This window comes from Mastomys coucha, unplaced genomic scaffold (assembly GCF_008632895.1).
Source record: "Mastomys coucha isolate ucsf_1 unplaced genomic scaffold, UCSF_Mcou_1 pScaffold1, whole genome shotgun sequence".
In the NCBI taxonomy this organism is placed as follows: Eukaryota; Metazoa; Chordata; class Mammalia; order Rodentia; family Muridae; genus Mastomys; species Mastomys coucha.
Genome location: NW_022196891.1, coordinates 74,930,227 through 74,955,798, shown reverse-complemented (window position 1 = coordinate 74,955,798; position 25,572 = coordinate 74,930,227). Strand labels below are relative to the sequence as shown.

Here is a 25,572-nt window from a genome sequence, read left to right as displayed (position 1 = left end):
TTGAGGCCAGACTGGTCTACAGAGTGAGTTCCAAGACAGCCAGGGCTACACAGAGAAACCCTGTCTTGGAAAAAACAAACAACAACAACAACAACAACAAAACAGAAGTACTTTCAAGTGTTCAATGCTGTATTAAATTAGTTCTTCTAGTTAAGACCTTGCTTATGCATATACAATCAACATACTTTCATTATTTATGTTTGTTTCTTTTAACTATAATGCCTTCTCCCCAGGACAATGTTATAAACTATCAAGGTCACAGAACAGGGGTATAATGCTGTAGCATTTTCTCTTTTCAATCATATTAGGGCAGTGACAGGCCTGTGATTGGACAAAAATAGAGAGGTGGAGTGAGAATTGGAGGAGGAGAAGAGTCAGGAGCAGGAGAGAGAAGATCATGGAGACAGCCGATGAGGACTAGCCAGACAGACCCCACAAGGTTATAAAACCAAGCAAAGGTTTTTACAAAATAGATTAATTGGGTTAGAATATTGTCTTTATTATTTGGTTCTGAAATTGTTGTACTGGCATCTTGTAAATTGTAATCTTATTATTATATAAACTTGATTGGATATTAAGGCCTTAAGAGTCATGCTTTACTTACCGGGTCTTAGGCTCTATTTAGATGAATGATTGTGGGGGTGTGTAAAGAGTTGCATGTGAGTGAGATGTTTTTAATAGCTGGGAGAGAATAATAAGAGCCCGCCAGGATGTGGTGATGCTGGTCAATATCAGCTCAAAAAACTTGGCCCAGCGGGAAAGCGAGTTTGGGGGTGGATTCAGTTTTTAAATTCCCGCAACAGTATAGTTCAGTGGCAGAGAAGAAGTCCTGCAAAACCAGACTGAAGGCCATCTCTGATGGAGCAGAAGGGTGTGAAGGTCATGAGAACATGTTCCTTTCCTGTTTTTAACAAGCTTTGTTGAAGATAACTCACTTGCTCCAGTCTATAAAGAAATATAAACTATAATACACGACCCAACATACTGAAAACATTCTCACACTATCAGAATCTTATGTGAATGAAGACCATGGAGAGCCTGAAATACAGAAACCTAAGTTTTTTTTTTTTCAGAAACCTAAGTTTTTAAATGTTTATTTTATACTTTTGTTGTGGGCAGGAGGTGTACATTGCCATGTTAAACATGTGAAAGACACAGGACAATTTGAAGGAGTCAGTGCTCTCCTTCTTTCACCTAGGTCCCAGGAATTGAACCTAGGTCATTCAGGCTTGGAAGCAAAAAATGACGGTGACTGACCAGGCTTAATGGCTCCATAATTAAAAAAAAAAAAAAAAAAGTCTGTCTGTTGGCATCTGATACACTGATTCATCGGAAGCACTTCTTGATACCAATGTCTCCTTATTATCTCCCCCCACAAACACTGAAGGTCTCCAGAATTTGACCTTGAATCCTTGTCTCCTAATGTACATTTTAATGGCCTCCATGGGCACCTGTATAAACATGTCATACATACATAAATTACAAAAGAAATTTAAAAAAGAACATGAGAAATTGATGCTGTAATAAATAGAAGGACAAATACCTTCCATCAATGCTATAAGCTTTTGTGCACCAAAGGACACCATCAACAAGGAAAAAGACAATCCACATGTGAAAGAAAATATTTGCAAATCGCATCCAGTATGATATTAATATTCAGAATATATGGTTGTTGTGGATTTTAATGCTTACATTATGGGTTCCCAAATTTTATGGGAATTTACACTTCCGCATGTGAGACACTGGGGGTTCCTGCCTCCAATTGGCTTTAATTGGTAAATAAAGTTGCTGATGACCAATGGCTGGGCAGGAAGACTGGGATGGGACTTTGAGGTTCCGTGGCAAGCACTCGAGGGAGGAAGAGAATAGCCATTGCCCAGGGAAGGAGAAGGTCTCAGACTGAGAAGTGTAGGATAGAGAGACAGTGACACTGCCAACCCGTAAGAGACATGTTCAGTATCAGTGTTCATTACAGAAATACAAATTTGAACTACAATGATTCTGGGAAATGTGGAGCACACTTTGAATCCACATTCAGGAGACAAAGTTAGGTGGATCCCTGAGTTGGAGGCCAGCTAGATGTACACAGTGAGAGCCCCTACTGTTAAGGAGGGCTATTTAAAGACAAAAACAACAGCACTGAGTCTACAAGACCTAGAAAGTACAACAGAGGCTGTGGAAGCATTGGAGCCTTTCTGCACTGTGGGTAGGAATACAGCACAGGGCAAGTGCTATGGGAAACACTGCAGGGGTCTAAAATGATTTAAAGCAGAATTATTAGCAGAGTTCACAACAGCTCATAAGTAGAAACAAGCCATCAATCATTGAGAGACAAACAAAATGTGGCATGAGTTACAGTGGACTGACTATGTCTTAGCCTTAAAAGGGGGTAGGGTGGGGAAAGAGAACACATGAAGAGCTTATGTCAACAGAAGAAAGTCACAAAAACACAAATCTTGTTCAAACCAAATTCCACTGGCACACAGAATCTACAAGCCTTAGGAAACTAACACCAAGACATACAGTTCTTGAGGAGCTGGCTCTTGGCCACCTAGCATTGGGAAAGGAAGAGAGTCTATGTGCTTTCTTCTGTTCTAAAGCCATTCAATCCAAGGCATTTTCTCAAGACAGCCCAAGCAGACCCAAGTAAAATATATACATTTAAAATTAATGAACACATAGTGAAAAGTTGACTTCTTTTTTATTGTTTTGAAAATAGTTTAAGTACAGGAGTGCTTTGGCTGCATGTGTGTCTGTATGACATGTGCATTCCTGGTCCCCACAAAGGCTACAACAAGTCTCTGGCCCTATAAGCTAGTTATAAGTTAATTATAAGCTACATGTATGTGTGAGGAAAAAACTCAGGCCCTCGAAAGAGCAACCAGTACACTTTTAAGTGCTGAGCCATCTCTAGCTCAAGGCTGATTTCTTATAAATAAAAAGCCTATGGGAAAGAATGATTTGTGAGATAATAGACTAAAGTTGGAGAATATGAACTCAAGGTTAGCTTAACATACTACAGGTATGTTGAGGGCTAGCTACCCTGGTGCTGTTTTTAATTCAGCTTCTCAAGAGGGGCTGCCCTGGCAAAGAGTGGATCATGTTCTCAGGTGATTTCATGTGAACCTTCTCCCCATTCTAGCTGGTTAAATAAAGGCTATAGTCTGCGATTGGATAGTAGAAGGGAAAGGTGGGGTTGGAGGTCTTGGAGAATAGAGGAAGAAAGGGGAAGCACTGAGCAAGAGAAGGAAGATGGAGCAGAACCACATGGCCTGGAGAAGAAGCAGATAGAAAGGGATCTCATAACTGGGGAATAGATTAGTGTAGTGGTAGATCTGCCCAATCTAGGCATATGGCTTTTTTTAAAAAAAAAAAAATTATTATTCTTTTTAAACAAACAGCGCCAGGGATAGGGGAATAGGCGAAGAGAAGAGAGGAAGTGAGTGAGACTCCAGACCCATGACCCCTCCCCACCCACCCCTTTCCCCCCTACATATTTACAATCTATATACAAGCCCTGGGGATGAGGGTCAAGGGGAACTCCCTCAGCAGAGTGGGGACAATGCAGGCTCCTCCCCTCCAACCCCACTGGGACCCAGGCTCCTCTGCTCTTCTAGGAGGTCCTTATCAAGAAGGTGGCCCTGCCTGTTCCCAAGGGTCAATGTACTGAGTTTGGATTACTCCACTGTAGGTGGAAGATGGGGCCTTCAGACAGGAAATGAGACCAGAGACAGTAGGCATACAGCTTGTAAATAAAATAACTGAGTTTTGTGTTTTTTACACAGGCTTATTGGGGTTGGAGACCCTGATAACTCACTGCAACACAGATGTTCAGAAAAATTTATACATATATGTGGACATACGTGGGTGGATTAGTACAATGACATATGTTTGTCCTAACAGTTGAGATGAGACACTACTCCTGTCTTAGTCAGAGTTCTATTGCTATGAAGAGACACTATGACAATGGAAAATCTTATAAAAGATTGGGGATGGGTTACATTAAGATGTTTAGTCCATTATCATCATGGTGGGGAGCACAAGGGCAGACATAGTATTGGAGAAGGTGCAGAGAGTTCTACATCTAGATTCATAGGCAACAGAAAGGAGAGTGACACAGGAACTAGCTTGGACTTTTAAAATGTCAAAGCCTGGGGTTGGGGATTTAGCTCAGTGGTAGAGCGCTTGCATAACAAGTGCAAGGCCCTGGGTTGGGTCCTCAGCTCTGGAAAAAAAAAATGTCAAAGCCCACCCCCAGTGACACACTTCCTCCAACAAAGTCACACCTACTCCAGTAAGGCCACATCACCTAATCATCAAGTAGTGTCACTCCCCAGTGACTAAGCATTCAAGTATATGAGACTATGGGGGCCATTCTTATTCAGACTGCCATATTCTACTCTCTGATTCACATAGGCTTATAGTCACATCATAACATGAAATGCATTTAGCCCAAATTCAAAAGTCTCCAGGGTCCTTCATAGTCTCAACATTGTGTAAAAGTTCAAATTCTCTTTTTAGACTCATAATAGTAACCACTATAAAAATCAAAATAAAAAAGCAGACCACATACTTCCAACATAAAATGGCACAGAATATACATTTGTAAAGGGGCAGAAATGGAGCATAGTGAGGAAATACTGGAGCAAAACAAGAATAAAAATCAGCTGGGCGAACTCCAAAACCTCCATCTTCATGTCTGATGTCAAAGAGCACTTAAGAACTCTAACTCCGCCAGTCCCACAACATCCAGAGGAAGCTCCACTCCCAGGCGCTGTGACACTCCCAGGATCCTAAGGATCGGAGGTGAGGAGGACACATCTGTCCCAACTGGGACTAGCAGGGCACATATATGCAGGAACTCTGCCAGCACAGTGGCACAGATTGCTTCTGGTCTGTTTGGGCCGGTGCCCTGAGCAGACCTTGGGAGCAATTGCTGTAGCAAGTCCCATAATTCCCAGAGGAAGATGTACTCCAAGATGCACTAATTAGCCCAGGATCACAGGATCCCAGAATCACAGGATCCCAGAGACAGCTTGACTCTGAGGAGTTCTGACATAACCAAGATCACAGGAAGGACAGGCCCCAGTCTGGTTTAGCCAGGGCAGGTAACACTAGAGATAACCAGATGGTGGGAGGCAAAGATAAGAATATAAGTAACAGAAACCAAGGTTACTTGGCATCTACATAATACTGTTCAATTGTTTTATATCAAACAACTTTTATATTACTCATTTTTACTGCTACCATATTTTATAAATTTTAAAGAATATGACAAAATTAAAAAAAAAGATATTGCAGGTATTGAAAGGTGGTCTTTGGAAGGAGTTGGGGTACATAAGGGAAAGAAGAATGTGGTGTAATTCTGTTTACTTAAAATATGTTTATAAATGTTAATGAATTCCAATAAACTGAAATTATATATTTTTTCTCATAAAATAACCAACAAAAAACAAAAAACTCTAACTCCCTCCAGCTTTGTTGAGTGAAACACACTTCTTTCTTTTTTTTTTTAAAGATTTATTTATTTATTTATTATATACAAGTACACTGTAGCTGTTTTCAGACACACCAGAAGAGGGCATCCAATCTCATTACAGATGGTTGTGAGCCACCATGTGGTTGCTGGGATTTGAACTCAGGACCTTTGGAAGAGTAGTTAGTGCTCTTAACCCCTGAGCCATCTCTCCAGCCCCAGCACACTTCTTTCTTAGGCTGGTTACACTTCCTGTATGCAGCAGCTGTCCTTGGCCCCATATCCCTGACATCTCCAACATCTTGGAGTCTCTAACACAATCCAGGCTTCATCTTCATAGCTTCATGCAGTGATTGTCTAGGTCTCTATGCAGGGACATCCCTAACACATGTCTGGCCTCAGCAGCTTTACTTAGAGATGGAGGGAGAATCTAAAATACATTTATATACTTGACTCTAAATCAAGAACCAATATGGCTGAGCTGCCAAGCTCTGCTGCTTGCTAGGACCAGAATATGGCTTCTACATTCAACCATATCTGTATCAGTTTTCTGTTGTTGGTTTCTTTCACTCATTTTCTTTAATTCCTTTTCAAAGTTGGAAGCTTAGCTGGGTGGGGTCTTCGTCTAAGGTCACCATTCCATTTATTCCACTTAGCATCACACTTTCCTTTAAACTTTTTGTCTCCTTGAAGACTGAATTTAAGCTCAATTGCACTTCCTGGTGCTCCTTCCCTTCTCAAACTATACATTTTGTATTTTTCCTTGCTCAGCTTGCTCTTTTTCATTACGGATCTGCATAAGAGTAACCACTAATACCCACATGACAGGAGTTAATACTAGGCTGTCTTGAAATCTCCTTTGCCAACAACATTAATTTAAAATTCTTCCATTTAGCCTCAGGCAGATTTTCCAGAAAGGGGCAAGAGGCATCCATGTTCTTCTCCAAAACAGCACAAGAGTGGTCTCTTGGCCACTCACTAACATTCATCTCCTCTGAAATCTCTTGAGCTAAGCCATCATAACCTACATCTCAGCACCCCATCTTCTACATTCCTGACGATTGTGGCTTATTAAGCCCAGCTTAAAACATTCAAATGCTTCTCTAGTCCAAATTGCAGTCCTAAAGCCTACCTTTTGCGAACAAACAACATTGTCATGGCTGTCACAGCACAACTCCACTCCCTGGTACCTACTTCTTCCTTGGTCACTGGTTCTATTGCTGTGATGTGACGACACACTATGAAGAGGGCAACTCTTATAAAAGACAATATTTAGTTAGGGCTTGCTTACAGTTTCAGGTGTTTACTCCATTTTCATCACAGGGAGCATGGTTGCTCCTAGGCAGACATGATGCTGAAGAAGTGGCTGACAGCACTACATCCAGAGTCACAGGCAGCAGGAAGAGAGTCAGTGAGCTAATCTTGAGATTTTGAAACCTTAAAGCTTACCTCCAGTGACATCCTTCTAACAAGGCAACATCTATTCCTAATCTTTATCAAGTAGTGCCACTCCCCGATGACTAAGCATTCAAATATATGATTCTATAGGGACTATACTTACAGAAACTCCACAGCCACCAAATATCAACACAGACACTTACCAGCAGATCTTGATTCACAATACAGTCTACAAGTTTAGAGTGCCAACATGTAGGGGAAAAAAAGGGCTCTCTTAGTTTCTATTGCTCTGAAAAGACACCATGACCAAGACAACTCTTATAAGGGACAACATTTGGATTCCAGCATTTCAAAGGTTAATTTGACTACCAGAGTCTTCAAAGGACTAATTTGCATGGTATTGAGACCTGTTCCCTAGACAACCACAACCTACTCCAGAGCCCAAGCAAAGGGAAGACTTGCAACCCAGCAGGGGCCCATTCCCAGCTCCACCTCCCGACTTCAGCTTCAATGTGAGCAGCCCAGCCAGGATTTCGGCAGCTTTTGGACTCTGCAGGTGTTTAAAGGCTCATCTTGGCATTTTGTATGAATGGATGGTGCAGAAAGAAGCCGGTCTCTCTGGTGGTGAAGCCAACCCAGGCAAAGGTACATGCCCAGTGGCTGTGTCTGTGATAAAGACACGTCATAAGCCCGGTATTTGCTGTGCACAATAAGCCTGGGGTGACGGAGCCAGAGAGAGAATCTCAAAGCACTGTGATGATTCCCATGCAAATGTGTCGAGCTTATGACCTTTGTCCTGTATTTGTTTTAAAACGAAAGAGGGTGAAATGTGGTCTCCCTCCCCTCTGAATACTGTGACAGGCCCGGGGCTGGGGCCACCCACCTGTGGTGCAAAACACTCTGGGTGCTGCAGCTCCTGGAGATCAAAGGACTGGTACTCAGCTAATTTCAGCCAGACACTGTATCTGCTATCTTGTTTATGTTAAAAGCCAGGAATGAATGTTATGCTTTCATTTTTGCTGCCTGCTATATAAACACACTGCACCCTAAGTAAAACACACCTTGATACATCTACTTGGTGTCGTGACTCCTTACTCCCCACCCACTTATTTTCACAGGTTCAGTTCGTCCTCAGTCCAGGACAATCCACTATCGTGTAGGGTCTGCGGACAGACACTACAGGGACTGGCTTACAAGTTTCAGAGGGATAGTCCATTATCATCATAGCACTAAGGTAGTGTACAGGTGGGCATGGTGCTGGAGAAAGCAGAGAGTACTATTCTCTTCCACCAAAGAAAGCCAAGAACAGACTGGCTCCGACATGATTAGGAGGAGGGTCTCACTGCCCACCCCTACAGTGACACACTTCTTCCAACAAGGTCACAGCTCCTTGTCTTGGGGAAAAAATGCCACAGCTCCTAATAGTGCCACTCTCTGGACCAAGCTTATTCAAACCACTGCAAGGGTTAAACCAGACCAAGGCAAACCAATGCTGGGAATATGTCAAAAGGGATAGAGAAGTCTAATGAATGGGTTCCAGTGAAGGGCAGCATCTGTGTTGTAACAAAACACATGTAATAAGTACAGAAGTCAACACTGATATAAACAAAGCAGTGAGCAAATAAACAGGTCAGAGGAACACGTAAGTCTTCCACACAGAAAAATGTTATATAAAATTATATTATATAAACTCAAGTATAAGTTTATATTATAAACTCAAGTTTATATTATATAAACTCAGTATATTATATTATACTCAGATAAAGAATCTGAGTATAGCTGGAGAGATGGCTCAGCAGTTAAGAGCAATGACTGCTTTTCTAGAGGATCTAGATTCAATTCCCAGGACTGACGTGGCAGCTCACAACTGTCTGTAACTCCAGTTCCAGGGCATCTGAGACCATCACAGACATACATGCAGGCAAAAGAGATTTTTTAAAAAAGTAAATGGAGTGTGAACCCAAGAAATGGCTAAATGGATAAAGGAACTTGCTACCAAGCCTGATGATCTAAGTATAATCCCTGAGACACATGTGATAGACTGAAAATTGTCCTCTGATCTCTACACGTGTGCTGTGTCAAGCATTGCACGCACACACATTGCTAGGTCACACTGATAGGACAGACCCTAGGCATGATCCCTATGGCAAAAACTCTGGACCTTTGTGGTCTTTCTCTTTGAGACATCTAACTCCAGTCTCTTGAGGAAAATCTCAATTTATTGACATTCTGCAAAATACCTTAGTAGGAATTTTCAAAATTGTCAAGGTCACAGAAAACATGTAGCAACTTACAACTAAGAAGAAAGTGGGGAACCAAATGTGAAATTCTACCCCAATATGATTTGGGAACAGGAGAACAAAGTATTAAAGAAAACTGAGGAAAGACCAAAATAGGCCTTAGTTAATAACAATATATTAATAGTTCATAACTTGTGACCAATATTCAAATATAAGATAAAAATAAGAGGCTGGCGAGATGGCTCAGCGGGTAAGAGCACTGACTGTTCTTCTGAAGGTCCTGAGTTCAGATCCCAGCAACCACAACCATCTGTGATGAGATCTGATGCCCTCTTCTGGTGTGTCTGAAGACAACTACAATGTATTCTGCCATAGCAAGAGGGGCTGGAGCAAGCAGAGGTCCTACACTTGATCTTAGCCAAAAGGCCAAGAAGTAATTGCAAGCAGAGGTCCTGAGTTCAATTCCCAGCAGCCACATGTTGTCTCATGGCCATCTGTCCAGCTACAGTGTACTCATACACATAAAATAGATAAATAAATCTTAAAAAAAAAAAGCTAAAAATAAGAATTATTTTTGTAACAATTATGTAAATGTAAAACTATATTAGGATTAAAACCTTATTTACCAAATTAATAGAAATTAGAAAAATGTAAGACTTGTGTTTTAACTCTTTCCAAAATTTCATATGAAGTGCCTATATTTCAAGGGCAGATAAATAGATGGATATTTTCATACTTCCATTTTACTTGTTAACCAAGAAACAAAAACATACCACACTAGTTTTCTTTTATTTATTATTTATTAAGATTTATTATATTTATTTTATGTATATGAGTACACTGTAGCTGTACAGATGGCCGTAAGCCCAGAAGAAGGCGTCAGATCTCATTACAGGTGGTTGTGAGCCACCATGTGGTTGCTGGGATCCGAACTCAGGACCTTTGGAAGAGCAGTCAGTGCTCTTACCCGCTGAGCCATCTCGCCAGCCCACTAGTTTTCTATTTTAATATGGATACCGTGCTCAATTAGAACACAAATGTGAGCACATTTTTAAATAATAGGAAGTTTTAAATGTGAAATAGGAGATTTGTTAAACAACCAAAAAAGGGGGCTAGAGAGTTGGCTCAGCCGTCAAGAGCACTGACTGCTCTTCTGAAGGTCTTGAGTTCAAACCCCACAGCCACATGGTGGCTCACAACCATCCGTAATAAGATGTGATGCCGCCTTCTGCTGTGTCTGAAGACAGCTCCAGTGTATTTACAAATAATAATAAATAAACCTTTAAAAAGAAGATACTAGGCCAATGAATGGCTTAGGATTAGAAAGAGTTAATGACCAATGATCTGGGGCCAGTCACAATCCACCTCTGAAGCCTGGCAACCACAGTTGAATCCCTGGAATCCAAATAAAGGTGTAAGGAGAAAGAGACTAACTCCACAAAGCTGTTTCCTGGCCTCTGCACATATGCCTCCACCTCCAACACATCTTAGGTGCAGACAGACACAGACAGACAGACACGTGTGCGCATGAGCACTCACACACACACTCACCCCTACATCAGAGAGGTCCTGACTAGTCACTAAGATAGCAACAGGCTCATGAGAGCAACTGTGTATCCTGATATTCCTCCATATGTTTTATATTGACACAGAATCTCAAATCTTTAAAGCAGTAAATTTGTACAACACAAGAAAGGGGTGGTGTATTCGCTACGTTTCAGAGGCGTGACTTCAATGGAGATACTCACAGGACATCTATAAAGCACACAAAGCATCCACCTCTTCACCAATGATCAGAAGAATGCTCAAAGGAGAAGTATATCATTGCAGAGATCAAAGTCTGCTCACCTGTCTGCTCATACCTGTGATGACTAAGTGGAACGAGGGGACCATAAAGGTGTTTTACACTGACCTCAGGAAACTTAGAGTGCTATCAATTGATTAGAGCTTAAACTCCCTCCTCAGAAAAAGACTGGCAGCCTGTGTGATCCAAGGAAGGATGATATTGGTACTCACCAGGGAAGGTTTCTTTGCAGTCCACATCAGCTCTTCCAAGCTGGCACTTTCTGGATCATAAACCCATATGGTGACAATCTATAAAAGAAAACATGAGAGGCACAAAACAGACAGGGTGCCTGTTTCCTTATTTTTTTTCTTGAATAATTTATTTACACAGTCAGGAGCAAATTATATAATTTTTTAAATATATTTTTACAATATTTTATTTATTTTATGTATGAGTATACCATTGCTATCATCAGACACACCAGAAGAGGGCATCAGATCCCATTACAGATGGTTGTGAGCCACTATGTAGTTGCTGGGAATTGAACTCAGGACCCCTGGAAGAACAGTCAGGGTGCTCTTAATCACATAAGCCATCTCTCCAGGCCCCGGTAATTTATATTTAAAATAGGATGACAACAACAATAAAAATCCCTCTCTATCCCATCATCCAGTTCCCATGAGTGTACAGGTATCCAACTAGTCATTGCCTGTTTCTGTAAATTCTGAAAACCTTTGTATAGAATCAGTACAAATAACATCTTTCCTTCTTTTAATACAAACTCAAGGTCCTTCAAAAACCAGCCAGTCTGGTCTAGGCAGTTTCTCTCTGTTAAGCTCCTCTGCTAGAAGACTATAGGCTAGGTCATGTTGACAATGCAACTGGGACACTTGATTCCAAGGGTCAAACCCAGGTCACCAAGGTGTGTGGCAACCCCCCTACTCCACCCCCAAAACACACACACACACACACACACACACCCACACACACACACACACACACACACACTGTGCCTTCTTGTTAGCTCCTGCACATTAGTCCGAGTGGTAGATCTTCCCAGCAACGTGTGAAAGCTCGGTCCCTCTCTCCTCCCCCCCTCACCCCCTGTGCCATTCAGTTGGATGGAAATAGTGCTTTGGTGTTGTTTTGCTCTGTTTTTGTCTTACGAGAAAATGTTAGGGTCTTTCCCCGTGTTCAAGGTCCACTGTCACTTCCTGTGCGAAACTTCCTCTGGGTTATTGTTAAGATGGGGAGGGTTGTCTTTGTTCTTCTATATCTGCCTGGAGAGCTTCATCATTTAGTTCAAAATATTTTGTAATTTCCATTTGAATTTCTTTCATGACCATGAACACATGTACTTAAAATCTCCATCATATGGGGACTGGACAGGTGGCTTGGTGGTAAGAGCACCAACTGCTCTTCCAGGGTTAATTCACCCATTTGGGGTTTACAACCATCTATAACTCCAGGGGAATGGGCACCCTCTTCTGGCCTCCACAGGCACTGCATGTGCATGGTGCACACACATACCAGCAGGCACAACACCTACATATGAAAAGTAAGGTGCACGCTGGTTGGAATGGTATACGTCCATAATCCATCCCAGAATTCTAGAAGTAGAGACAGGAGGATTGAAAGTCCAAGGCTAGCTTGGGTTGCCTAGGGAGTGAGGAAACAAAACAAAAACTGAACCTGAAGGTTTTCTAAGTAATTTCCAAGTTAAAGGCCAGGTGGTTACAGAATGAATGCAAGGCCCATTGTCTTAGTCTTTTGTTGAAGTATATAGCCTGCTGAATGGGCTGAGTGTTTGAAATGGGTACACAATATGATACAGTGGTCACTACATTAAATTTATTCATTGCATTTAAATACTGGCTGATTCCTGGTGGTTATTTTTTAGCTCCATCTGAGCTAGCCATTGGAGTGGTCTGACCTTTGACAGCTTCTCTTAGCTGTTCTGGCTGTTTTGTGGTGGTGAGATGAGCTGTACATTTCTCTTATTTGCTTTTGTCATGGTTCTTAAAGATAAGAGTGAAGTTTTTCTTTCTGGAAAATCTTGGAAAAGTCCATAAGTACTATGATGATGCTTTGCATCTTTTATTTTGATGACATTCTAGGTGGTACTACAGATTCCTAGGGTGTATAATATCAACATATCATAACATTATTGGTTTATATCTTCTAGACATTTTAAATTTTTATTATTGTGCATTTCGCTGTGTGTGTGTGTGTATGTGTGTGTGTGTCTGTATGATATATCCATTTGGTGGTTGTATGTGTCGTAGTGCACATGTGGAGGTAAGAGGACAGTTGTGTTAAACTGCTTCTCTCCTTCCTAACTCATGTAGGTTCTTGGGCTATTCCCCAGGCTTGTACAGCTTTCTACCGGTGGTACAGGCTTCTTCTTGTTATTTTATTCCAAATTTTTGAATATTTTAAAAGAACGTGTCAGTAAGTTTTAGAATTGTGTCAGGTTTTAGATTTTAGAATTATGCTGGATTTATAAATTGAGTGAGTGACTTTACAAATGATTTAAAACAAGCCATAATGACACAAAAATGAGGGTAGGAATTTGTGCTGCTGCTACTGCGCACCCAGCACACAGACTAAGAGATGAGTGAGGGTAGGTATTCCTAATCTGCTGGACATCGTGAGTATCAATTACTTCTTAAAGGCTAACAAGAACTAAGATGGAACCATGTGTTGCAGGCCCCGTCCCAATCTCTTTGGTAGAATTTGGGCTTGCCAAAGCTCCACCTTTCTTTTTCTTTTTCTTTTTTCTTTTTTGTGGGCAAGAATATGTTGCTAGGAAAATCTAGACATTTTAAGTCTTTTGGAACAATTTGTCTCTTTGTTGCCCTGGCTGTCCCAGAACTTTGTAGCTCAGGCTGGCCTCAAATTTATGATTGCTGGTCATCATCTTTCTGATTACTCAGAATACAAACCATGCCTAGCCTCCACAAGGCTTTTGTACTAACTGGGTCAGATTTATCAATCAATTATCTACCATGTAATAAACTAAGAACATTCAGTGATAATTTATACAGCCTTAATAAGCATTTGCATGAACAGCCCCTCACCCTCCACGTCGGCTAATAGTTTCAAAACCTCTTCAGTGTTTCAACAGAAGACACTTAAGTAAGCCTCTCTGCTACGGCTGTTTAGGAAGAACATTGAAGCCAGGCTGTGGTGGCCCACGCCTTTAATCCCAGCACTTAGGAGGCAGAGGCAGGAGGATTTCTGAGTTCGAGGCCATCCTGGTCTACAGAGTGAGTTCTAGGACAGCAAGGACTACACAGAGAAATCCTGTCTCAAAAAACAAACAAACAAACAAAACAAAACAACAACAAAAAAAGGAAGAACATTGAAGAGAAGCCAGCCCTTCCATAGATAAGTGATCGACCCTCCCAGACTAGGCATCCTGACAACCCAAGGTCTTTAAACTCTATGGAACATTTATGGCAAAGCACTTTGGGGGAATTTCTGGAAACAAATGTAATGAAGGCAGACATTGGAGTAGCAACATTTGAGAGAGATGCAAAACGATCAAATGTTACCTGGCTTAAGTTTTCATAAACGTTCCTGTGGGGAGAAAAAGGAAATACATTTCAATAAACATCATATGAAACATTAATTGGAATGCTATATCTTCAATATGTATATTTCTTTTTTTTCCCCAAAAGAAAACTCCATTCTTTATTTATTTACTTCTCATTAAGGGAAGTCTGGGAAAGGTAGAGCATCACATGGACTCCTCCCAAAGGCCTTTTCAGGAAGGTTGCTTCAGAATTTGGTACAAACCATGCCTCCATTTCTCTGGCCAGAGTTACTTTCCCTGGATCACTCTGGTTTTGTTTGGTTTGCCTCCAGGAGTCACTGCTCTGATTCTTGCATTATACACATAAGCACACCTCTTGGCCAAGTGCAATTCAGTTTCATCTCGGACATAAACACCTTCAGCTTTATGAAGAGCCCTCAGAGGCCTTGCTCCTAGCCAGGAAAAATGGCTTTGCACTGCAGCCTTCCAGGTGTATTCACCTTTCAGGAGTCCTGCTCTGCCCCAGCAGGAGTCCTGTTCCAGCAGGCCTCCACAGGCGCCAAGATGGCAAAAGCAAGATACATTGTTTCTAAAACTTTAGGTAGTCTTTTTATATTTTGGTATATAGATATAAAGAATTTGATGTTAAATGTAAAACAAATTCAAACTCTATATAGGTGCTAACTATAGACCAAAGGGTCTATCATTCATTTGCCATCACAGATGGCCAAGGTGTTTGAATCTTAAATGTATATTACCAAGTAAAAGAAGTCAGTCTAAAATATTATATACTATAGAATTCCAACTATATATCATTGTTGAAAATGAGAACCTATAGGAAGAGCTAATTCTTTAAAATGTGATTTCTGTGGGCCAGGTAGGAGAGAAGAATGCATGTGTGGAATGCAAATACTTTAGAATCATGAGAATGTGGTACCAGGATGATAGAGGTCCACCATTAGGCATTTGTCTATGCTCCTGGAAAATACAGTATAAAGACTGGACTTGTGGTGCTCAAGCATTGATATTGTCTTATCAATTCAAAGAAATACACCACTCTAGGAACCCATCTTGATAATGGGTGTGTGAGTGAGTATTTACAATATAAATGAAATGAAAAGTCAGAAAAATTAATCTGATATTCACATACCTTAATAAAAAAAAATCAAGTCGGGCAGTGGTGGCACACGCCTTTAATCCCAGCACTTGAGAGGCAGGTGGATTTCTGTGTTCAAGGCCAGCCTGATCTACAGAGTGAGTTCCAGGACAGCCAGGGCTACACAGAGAAACCCTGTCTTGAAAATAGAATTTTGAATATTATTCTTTTCTTTTATTTATTTTGTTTGGTTTTTCGAGACAGGGCGAATAGATGTATTTATGCAAATCATGATGTGAATAATGCATTTTTGTGATTGATGTTTTTTAAGCTGGAGCTAAATACTCTGAAAGCCTTCATTATTATCTTTATATGGTGCTTTACTTACACAGATGTGAAATACCACAAGAAGCAAATATAAGAATTATCCACAGTCAGATGCCGTTCCTCTTCCTGGATGTAAGAGAAAATACAAATGAAAAATTATGTAATATTTGAAATAGATTCAGGTATTGACACAAGCCTGAATGTCATAGAGGGCTGTTCCTTACCTAAGAATAGAGCAAGTACCTCAGCTGGGCAGTGAGATGTGTGCCTTTAATCCCAGCACTTGGGAGGCAGAGGCAGGTGGATTTCTAAGTTTGAGAAACTCAGCCTGGTCTACAGAGTGAGTTCCAGGACAGCCAGGGCTATACAGAGAAACCCTGTCTCGAAAACCCAAAAGAAAAGAAAAAAAAAAAAAAGAATAGAGCAAAATATATATTTTTTTAAAGATTCATTTTTTATTTATTTTATGTGTATGAATACACTGTAGCTGTACAGATGGCCGTGAGCTATCATGTGTGTGGCTGCTGGGAATTGAACTCTGGACTTCTGCTGGCCCCCGCTTGCTCTGGCTCCACTCCAGCATAATTCACTGTAGCTATCTTCAGACGCACCAGAAGAGGGCGTTAGATCTCATTATGGGTGGTTGTGAGCCACCATGTGGTTACTGGGATTCCAACTCAGGACCTTCGGAAAAGCAGTCAGAGCTCTTACCTGCTGAGCCATCTCGCCAGCCCGCAAAATAGATTTTTTACTAGAATTAATACCACACCTCCAGAAGGTGCTTGAGGTTTTGTCTTTTCTGTTTATCGTAATGCTAGGTGCTGGCCTCCAAGATCTGGAGTCTGCAAATAGCCTTGGGGACCATGCACCCAAGTTAACTCTGATTGATGAATCAATATATTGGCAGCCAATAGCTGACCAGAACAGAGATGGGTAGGGTTTAGACTCTTGGGCTTGAGAACCATGAGGTTCTCAAGAAAGAGAAATAGGGAAAAGCTACCACAGGATAGAAGTAGTGGAGAAGGATAAGAAGAAGGTGCAGGAGAGGAAGGAGGGAGAGAGAGAGGAGAGAGAAAGGAGAGAGAGAAGAGAGAAAGAAGAGAGACAGCATACAGAGAGAGAGGGAGGGAGAGAGAGAGAGAAAGGGAGGGAGGGAGGAAGGGAAGGAGGAAGAGAGGGAAAGGAGATGAGATAGGAATAAAGAAAACTTGCTCTGTAGACAGGCCAATTGGAGCTAAGAGCAGCCCAGATGACACACAGAAATAATGAGTGACAGCAGCTTGGGGTTATCAATCAATAGGGGAATAGATCCTAACAACATGGAAGATAGGCAGCTGTCCAGCTAGTATACTGCCTAAGGCATATTTAAAAATAGAAATATAGCCGGGCAGTGGTGGCTCACGCCTTTAATCCCAGCACTTGGGAGGCAGAGGCAGGTGGACTTCTGAGTTGGAGGCCATCCTGGTCTACAGAGTGAGGTCCAGGACAGCCAGAGATACACAGAGAAACCCTGTCTTGAAAAACCAAAAAAAAAAAAGAAAGAAATATAAAGGATGTGTGTGCTTTCATCAGGGAGCAGAGATGCTCAAGGGTGGGAAGGCCCCATGTCAGGAATTATGAACAGATACTTAGTGCAGAAGGTCTTTAACTCCTCAGCTTCTCTGTATGGGCTGGACTACATGGCAAGTCTGGCGACTTGCCCTCCTCACTCTCTCTATCCTATTTTTCTCCCGTGTTCACACTCAACTCTATCATTCTTCTGGCTCAGAAGTTCTCCACCACCCAGGGGACAGAGTATGTCTGACAGTGTGGAAATGATTTAGGTTGTCACACTATCTGTCTGTTTTGCACATCAGCAGAGTCAATGTCACTTTCATTCATCTGCATTCACACACTCCCCTGAATTGAAGGAAAGGAAGTGGAGTAAAATAGAAGTCTCAAATTTGCCTTTGGTCTTGGCCGTCGCTGACGCCATGTGTGACTTGGACTTATTCATCCAAGAGTGCCATTAACGGCCTCTAGCATACTAACGGATGAAGAAGCTAAGTAGTAGGGATTGCGGCACTAGCTAGATGGTGCGACACTGGCAAGTATGCACAAGGCCTTGGGTCCAACCCTAGGCATAATGAGTGAGTGAATGAATGAGTGAGTGAGGTAACAATTAAAAATAGAAACTGAAAACTCAGATATCATTTCACAATTTATACTGACATGAAAAAAAACGACAAACTGGCAAAAACTTTCAAATCGCTGTTATTTTTTAGTTACGACTAAAACTGTTTAAAGCAATTTGTGATAATTCTTTTTTTGTTGTTGTTTTTTGTTTTTGTTTTTGTTTTTTGTTTTTCGAGACAGAATTTCTCTGTATATCCCCAGCTGTCCTGAACTCACTCTGCAGACCAGGCTGGCCTTGAACTCAAAACTCCTCCTGCCTCAGCCTCCCAAGTGCTGGGATTAAAGGCATATCGTACACCACCACTCCCAGGCTATATAAGTGTTTTATTGTCCTGAAAGAGCCCAAATTGTACTTGTGATTGCTTTTCAAGATTCAAATATAATATCACTAAAATCAACTTACTTGGGTTCCAGAAACTGCTGCTATCCTGTGAGTTCCAGACCTTTTGCAGTGTAGTTTTGTCTTGGGTGATCTAGTGTCCAGAAAGAACAGAGAAGAAGAAAGAATTGCAAGTGCATATGAGGCTGATTAAAAATCCACCCACAACTTTTAAGCTTAAGCAATTCAATTGGATGCTAGAAGAAAAAAAAAAGATAAAAATATCCTCTAATACAGCAACTGTCTAAGCTGCTGTTCCATTGATGAAGGGACACCATGACCAAGACAACTCCTAGACAAGAAAGCAGTTAGTTGGGGGTCTGCTTATAGTTTCCAAGGTTTAGTTTACTATCACGGTGCGGAGCAAACAAGCGCTGGGTCAGTAGCTGAAACCCAGCAACAGCAGGCCAGGAGAGACACTGGGCTAGGCATGAGCATTTAACCTTAAAGTCCCACCCCAAGTGACGCACCTCCTCCACAAGGACACACCTATTACAACAAGGAATACCTTGAAAACCTCCTAATCCTTCCAAAGAGTCAGCTGGGGACTAAACTGACAAATGCATAGCCTATTGGAGAGCAGGGTGGGGCCGGAGCTATTTTCATTCAAACCTCCAAGGAGCAGATTTATATGAAGTCAGAGCTTTGAAGTCTGAATGTCTGCACTATGTGAACAAATGTTATTTTTACAATGTAGGAAAGAATGGATGTCTATATAGGGCAAAGCAACAACAACAAACTTACGTTGTGTTTTCAACTTTACAAGTTTCCGGTACTTTCCACGATGTAAATGCCTTTCCTTCGTACTCTAGGTTAATCTAAGAAATGAGATGAAAATTTCATGTTAATAAAAACAACAACAAAACACTGTTAATCTCAGTGTTAGGTTGTGGATTCAAATATCTGGTTTATATTGCTTTAAAAGAACGACAACTAAAATTCAGTTCCTTTGATATTATGTGTAGTGGGCTGCTTGTATTCTAGTGCTAATTTGGGTCCCTCGAATCTGTTTCCCAGATAGAGGAGAGAGTCTGCAGATAAGACACTGAGGAGTCCTGCACCCAGTTAATTCTGATTGGTAAACAAAGATGTCAGCAGGCAATAGCTGGGGAGAAGAGACAAGCAAGGTTTAGTGTGGAGAGCCTTTTGGGGTGCCAGTTGGCAGGAATCTGACATTAGGGCATGATAAGTAAGTTTCAGCAAGAATCTAACTTTAGACTACAATAGGGAAGTAGGTTAAGGCAGGAATTTTTGTTTTTGTTTTTGTTTTTCAAGACAGGGTTTATCTGGGTAGCCCTGGCTGTGTTGGAACTCACTCTGTAGACCAGGCTGGCCTCGAACTCAGAAATCTGCCTGCCTCTGCCTCCCAAGTGCTGGGATTAAGGGTGTGTGCTACCACTGCCCAGCCTAAGGCAGGAATTTTAATCTTAGGGTGGCACAAAAGAAGTAGGCTTCAGGCAAGATTTGGGGCTTGGACAAGGAAGTTGGCTCAAGTATTTTGGTCATTCTGACAAGCCGTTTTAAAAACTTTCAAAGGAGTGAGGAATCATGGGACTTTGCTTACAGCCTTGCTAGTTCCTTATTGTACTGCTCACCCTTAATACTTGCATGTAATTAAAATGATATAAAAGCAGATTGGAAAAATTAAATTTGCCTTCAGTCTCAGAATTGACTGGGGTCATGCTACAATGTTGTCTTTCTTTTCCTTTTTTTTTTCTTTTTTTAAAGATTTATTTTATTGTATTTATGTATATGAGTACACTGTAGCTGTACAGATGGCCGTGAGCCATCATGTGTGTGGCTGCTGGGAATTGAACTCCGGCCCTGCTCTCTCTGGCGTAATTCACTGTAGCTGTCTTCAGACGCACCAGAAGAGGGTGTCAGATCTCATCATGGGTGGTTGTGAGCCACCATGTGGTTGCTGGGATCTGAACTCAGGACCTTTGGAAGAGCAGTCAGTGCTCTTACCCGTTGAGCCATCTCGCCAGCCCCTTCTTTTCCTTTTTAATCCTCACTCCTGCACTGGAGAACCTGTTGGCTGACTTAGGAAGCTTGGAGAGTTTAGGTTCCCCACTTGGAGCCATGAGGAAGAGGAAGGAGAATCAGAAAGCAGCCATAATGAAAGAGGAAGAACAAGCAGGAGTGAGAAGGAGAGCTGCCATGCGATAGCTGAGCCATTAAAAAAAAAAATGTGGCCATGTGGGCTGGCCAATCGGAGTGAAGAGCAGCCCAGATGGAACACAGAAATTCCTAAGTAATAACTCTACACTGTCGGTAGGAAAATAGATTTTAAGAGCATGAAGGGTGGGTAATTGCTGCTGCCTCAGGCATATTTAAAAATACAAAGCTGTGTGTCTTTCATTCAGAAATATAAATGGTCAAAGGCAGGAAGAAACCCCATGCTGGAAGTTTTAAAATATTACTACCATTCAGCAAAGTAGAATGTCAAAGGAGAATTTGTGACACACCAGCAGTCGATAAACCTGAGGCTGGAGAGATGGCACCTCCTGGGGTGGGGGAAATATTGATTCCCAGCACACACCACACACAGCAGATTCATAAGGACCTGTAACTTCAGTTCACACACACACACACACACACACACACACACACACACACACGAGCTTGCACAAGAGAGGGAGGGATGGGGAGGGAGACAGGGGGGTTGGGGGATACGGAGAGAGAAAAGGAGTGGGAGTGCAATCCAGTGTGTTTGGGTCAAATATATAACACCCAGACAAACAGAATAAGCCATATAGAGAAAGTCCTAAAATTAATCAATATAAAAATTTACATTTTACTCTCACGTAGATCATTTAGCAAAATCGACCACATTTATAAACAAAGGCTTAACCAACCTCAATGAAGTATTGTTAATATATACTTGCCTTAGTTAGGATTTCTATTGCTGAGATGAGAAACCATGAACAAAAGGCAAGTTGGGGAGGGAAGAGTTTATTCAACTCACACTTCCATGTTGCTGTTCATCACCAAAGGAGGTCAGGGTGAGAGGTTAAAATTTTCAAACTGTACTGTGGGAACTTAGCCGTTAGTTGAACTCAATGGGAGACTAGCTCCCAGGACTTAGAAGAATGAGAAACTGGCTCCAAGAACTTAGAATAATGGGAGACCAGCTCCCAGGACATAGAAGAATGGGAGAGCAGCTCCCAGAGCTTAGAGACTGGAGTGGCCTGGCAGGAAAAAGAAAAATGAGGTAACAAACAATTGCCAGGTGGCTAACCTGCTTCTGAACCCTAGCACAAGCCAGCACCAATCAGAGACTACCCTGTACTTTCCCCTGCCTTAGTTTCCCCCTTTTCCCTAGCAACTGTGTGGGTATAAGAACCTGTTTAAATTTTTGCTTGATGCCAGACTCCTCTACCCCTGCTTGGGATATGAGTCTCGCCCAGCGCTGAATAAAAGAACCTCTTGCTGATTGCATCAAGTACATGTCTTGGTGGTGTTTGGGGTTGTCGTTCCTGAGCCCTGAGTGTGGGGTCCTCCCCCCCCCCATTCCTTAACAGCCCTAACAGATGGTGTGTTGGCCGGGAAGGGTTGACCACCCTGCACCAACAAGAACACTCTTGGAGGTAAGCTGAGGTCTGCCCCCTCCCCCCACCCGTCTGTCTGCTCCTGTGTCTATCTGCTCCCCGTTCTGTCTGTGCCTCCTTTAGCAATCATTGTTACTTTCGGTTCTACAGTTTAGCATCTGTGATTTGTTTCTGTGGTTTTGTGGTTTTGGCGACTGCTGATACGGTGCTTGTTGGCCTGGCCAGCTACAGGTTGCCCATCTTGAGGGATGCCTCAAGAGGGGAATACATACGGGAACCCTCCTCTGGTATTTTGGAGGAGTGTCACACTTTGGTTGAGTGGAGTGGCACTCGGAGGCCCGTCAGATAATTTCAGTTTCTTTCAGTGTTCTCGGAGTGTGCATCAGGCTTTTTATTCCATTTTTACTGCCTTTTTGGTGTGTGTGTGGACGTTGACGGTGGGACAGGCTATTGTAACTCCCCTGACATTGACCTTGGAACACTGGATGGACGTTAGAGACCATGCTCATAACCTCTCAGTCAAAATAAAGAAGGGACCTTGGCAGACGTTCTGCTCTGCTGAATGGCCTGCCTTTAACGTAGGATGGCCACCAGAGGGAGTATTTGACTTAGAAGTGATATGAGATGTTGAAGATGTTTTCTTTCGACAGAGACCGGGAAACACCCCAATCAGCAACCATATATCACTGTGTGGGAGGACTTGACCTACAATCCTCCGCCATGGGTCCGGATACCTAAAACTCCTGGTAAGCCAGGTTCCCGAGTCCTGGCTCTGCAAGACCACCAGACCTCTAATAATGAGGAGCCCTCCTGAGTGGCTCGAGTGGCTCCCATGCAGATTTACCCTGACACCCAGTCAGACCTCCTTCTCCTAGACTCTCCTCCTCCCCATTACCCACCAACTCTACCTCCCCAACCTCATCCTGCACCACCTCCCCAAAAGGCAGCAGTGGCCTCAGCGCCTCCAGAGAATTTTACAGGCCCTGCCCAAGGGACCGGCAGTCGCAGGGGAGTGCCTCCCGAGAATGCTCAGATCCTTCAGTTGCGTGCCTTTGGCCCTTTTCATCTGACGATCTATATCCTTTTTCTGAGGACCCCACCAGACTAACTTCTTTGGTGGAGTCACTTACGTTTTCTCACCAGCCCACCTGGGATGACTGTCAACAGCTCTTGCAGACCCTCTTTACAACAGAAGAACAAGAGTGGATCCTAATGGAGGCTCAAAAGCATGTTCCAGAAGCTGATGGGCAGCCATCTATCTTACAGAACATCATAGATGCTGGGTTCCCTTTAGAGCATCCCAATTGGGATTATAATTCCCCTGAAGGGAGAGAAGGGCTGCGTGTCTACCATCAGACTCTCGTGACAGGTCTCAAAGGGGCAGCAAGGAAGCCCATCAATTTGGCTAAGGTAAGAGAGGTGGTCCAGGGGCCAACTGAGTCCCTGTCTGTGTTTCTGGAACGACTTATGTAAGCCTATAGTAGGTATACCCCTTTCAACTCTGCTTCTGAGGGGCAACAGGCGGTGGTTGCCATGTCGTTCATGGAACAGGCAGCCCCAGACATTAAGCGTAAGCTGCAGAGACTAGAAGGATTGCAGGACATGACTCTGAAAGATTTAGTGAGGGAAGCAGAAAAAGTATATTATAAGAGAGAAACTGAGGAAGAGAAGGAGCAGAGGAAGCAGAAGGAGCAAGAAGAACATGAGAATAAGAGGGAAAAGAGGCAGAGCCAGAATTTAACACGGATCTTGGCTGCAGTAGTAGGAAAAAGTCCTCATGTAGAACCCAGGGAGAAGACAGGGCAGGTAGGGCACCTGGGCGACACTCGCCGCAGACCTCTTGACAAAGATCAATGTGGATATTGCAGAGAAAAAGGACACTGGGCCCGAGAGTGTCCTAAAAAAAAGGAGCAAGCCACACCACGAGTCCTAGCCCTCAGAGAAGAAGATTAGAGGGGCCAGGGCTTGGAACCCCTCCCCTGAGCCTAGGGTAACTTTAACCGTGGAGGGGAAGCCTGTAGATTTTTTAGTAGATACCAGAGCTCAACATTCTGTATTATTACAGCCTATGGGAAAGACAAAAAAAAGAAAAAACTTGGGTAATGGGTGCAACTGGACATCAACAATATTCTTGAACTCCTAAAACAGTAGTAGATTTGGGAAGAGGACAAGTGACTCACTCGTTTTTGGTGATTCCAGAATGCCCCACCCCACTTCTGGGATGGGACCTGCTGACAAAAATGGGTGCTCAGATCTTCTTTACCCCTCAGGGGCCTGAGATAATAGCAGAAGGATCAAAACTAGGCACTATGGTTTTGACTCTCTCACTGGCCGATGAACACCACCGGCTACTAGAAACTAAGGTCTTGGCCTTGACAGTTCAGCAGCAACAGAAATGGCTGGATGAGTTTCCTGAAGCTTGGGCTGAGACTGCGGGCTTGGGACTAGCAACTCAGGTGCCCCCAGTGGTAGTAGATCTCAAGGTTACTGCTGTCCCCATTTCAGTGTGACAGTATCCCATGAGCAGGGAAGCCAGGGAAGGGATCCGTCCCCACATCAACTGCCTTCTCCAACTAGGGGTTTTGCATCCCTGCGGGTCTCCCTGGAACACCCCCTGCTGCCAGTTAAAAAAACCTGGCACTGGAGACTTCAGGCCAGTCCAGGATCTAAGAGAAGTAAATAAAAGAGTCCAAGATATTCACCCCACCCTGCCCAACCCTTATAACCTACTGAGCTCCTTACCACCTGACAGACAATGGTATACTGTTTTCGACTTAAAAGATGCATTTTTCTGTTTAAAGTTACATCCAGATAGCCAACCCTACTTTGCCTTCAAGTGGAGAGATGCAGAAGGAGGGCAGTCAGGCCAACTGACCTGGACACGGCTGCCACAGGGGTTTAAAAATTCCCCAACTCTCTTTGACAAAGCACTACACCTAGACCTTGCTCCCTTCCAGATGGCTAATCCTCAATGTACCGTTCTTCAGTATGTTGATGACCTTTTATTAGCAGGAGAAGACCAAGCCACATGTCTAGAAGGTACCAAAATGTTACTGAAAAAACTAGCATGCCTGGGATATCGAGCATCTGTTAAAAAAGGTTCAGATCTGCCAGCAAGAGGTAATTTACCTGGGTATAAGCTCAGAGGGGGAAAGAGATGGTTGACAGAAGAGTGAAAAAAGACAGTGACCCAGATTCCTGCCCCAACCACCCCCCAACAAGTGAGAGAGTTTCTGGGAACAGCAGGCTTCTGCCAGCTGTGGATCCCTGGGTTTGCCAGTCTGGCAGCCCCCTTGTACCCACTGTATTAGTCAGGGTTCTCTAGAGTCACAGAACTTATGGTAGTCTCTATGTAGTAAAGGAATTTATTGATGACTTACAGTCTGTAGTCCAACTCCCAATAATCAACTCCCAACAATGGCCGGCAGCAGCTGTGAAATGGAAGTCCAAGGATCCAGCAGTTGCTCAGTCCCACAAGGCAAGCAGATGAAGCAGAGAGAGCCTTTCTTCTTCCAATGTCCAGCAATAGGTCTCCAGAAAAAGGTGTGGCCCAGATTAAAGGTGTGTGCCACCACACCTTTAATCCCACATGACCTTGCTTGAACT

At 42.8% G+C, this 25,572-nt stretch overlaps 1 protein-coding gene across 7 annotated transcripts in view; it reads right to left on the bottom strand.

Annotated features, from left to right (window-relative positions):
* Catspere (catsper channel auxiliary subunit epsilon) overlaps positions 1-25,572 on the bottom strand; it is a 99,440-nt gene that overhangs the window by 60,711 nt on the left and 13,157 nt on the right. For all 7 annotated transcript variants that reach the window (XM_031390932.1, XM_031390928.1, XM_031390930.1 and 4 more), the window contains exons 3-7: positions 19,160-19,233; positions 18,440-18,509; positions 15,923-15,987; positions 14,458-14,482; positions 11,131-11,208 (exon numbers count right to left, since the gene is read on the bottom strand). In XM_031390932.1, the coding sequence (XP_031246792.1) occupies positions 11,131-11,208; positions 14,458-14,482; positions 15,923-15,987; positions 18,440-18,509; positions 19,160-19,233 (312 nt within the window). The remainder of the gene's footprint in view (positions 1-11,130; positions 11,209-14,457; positions 14,483-15,922; positions 15,988-18,439; positions 18,510-19,159; positions 19,234-25,572) is intronic.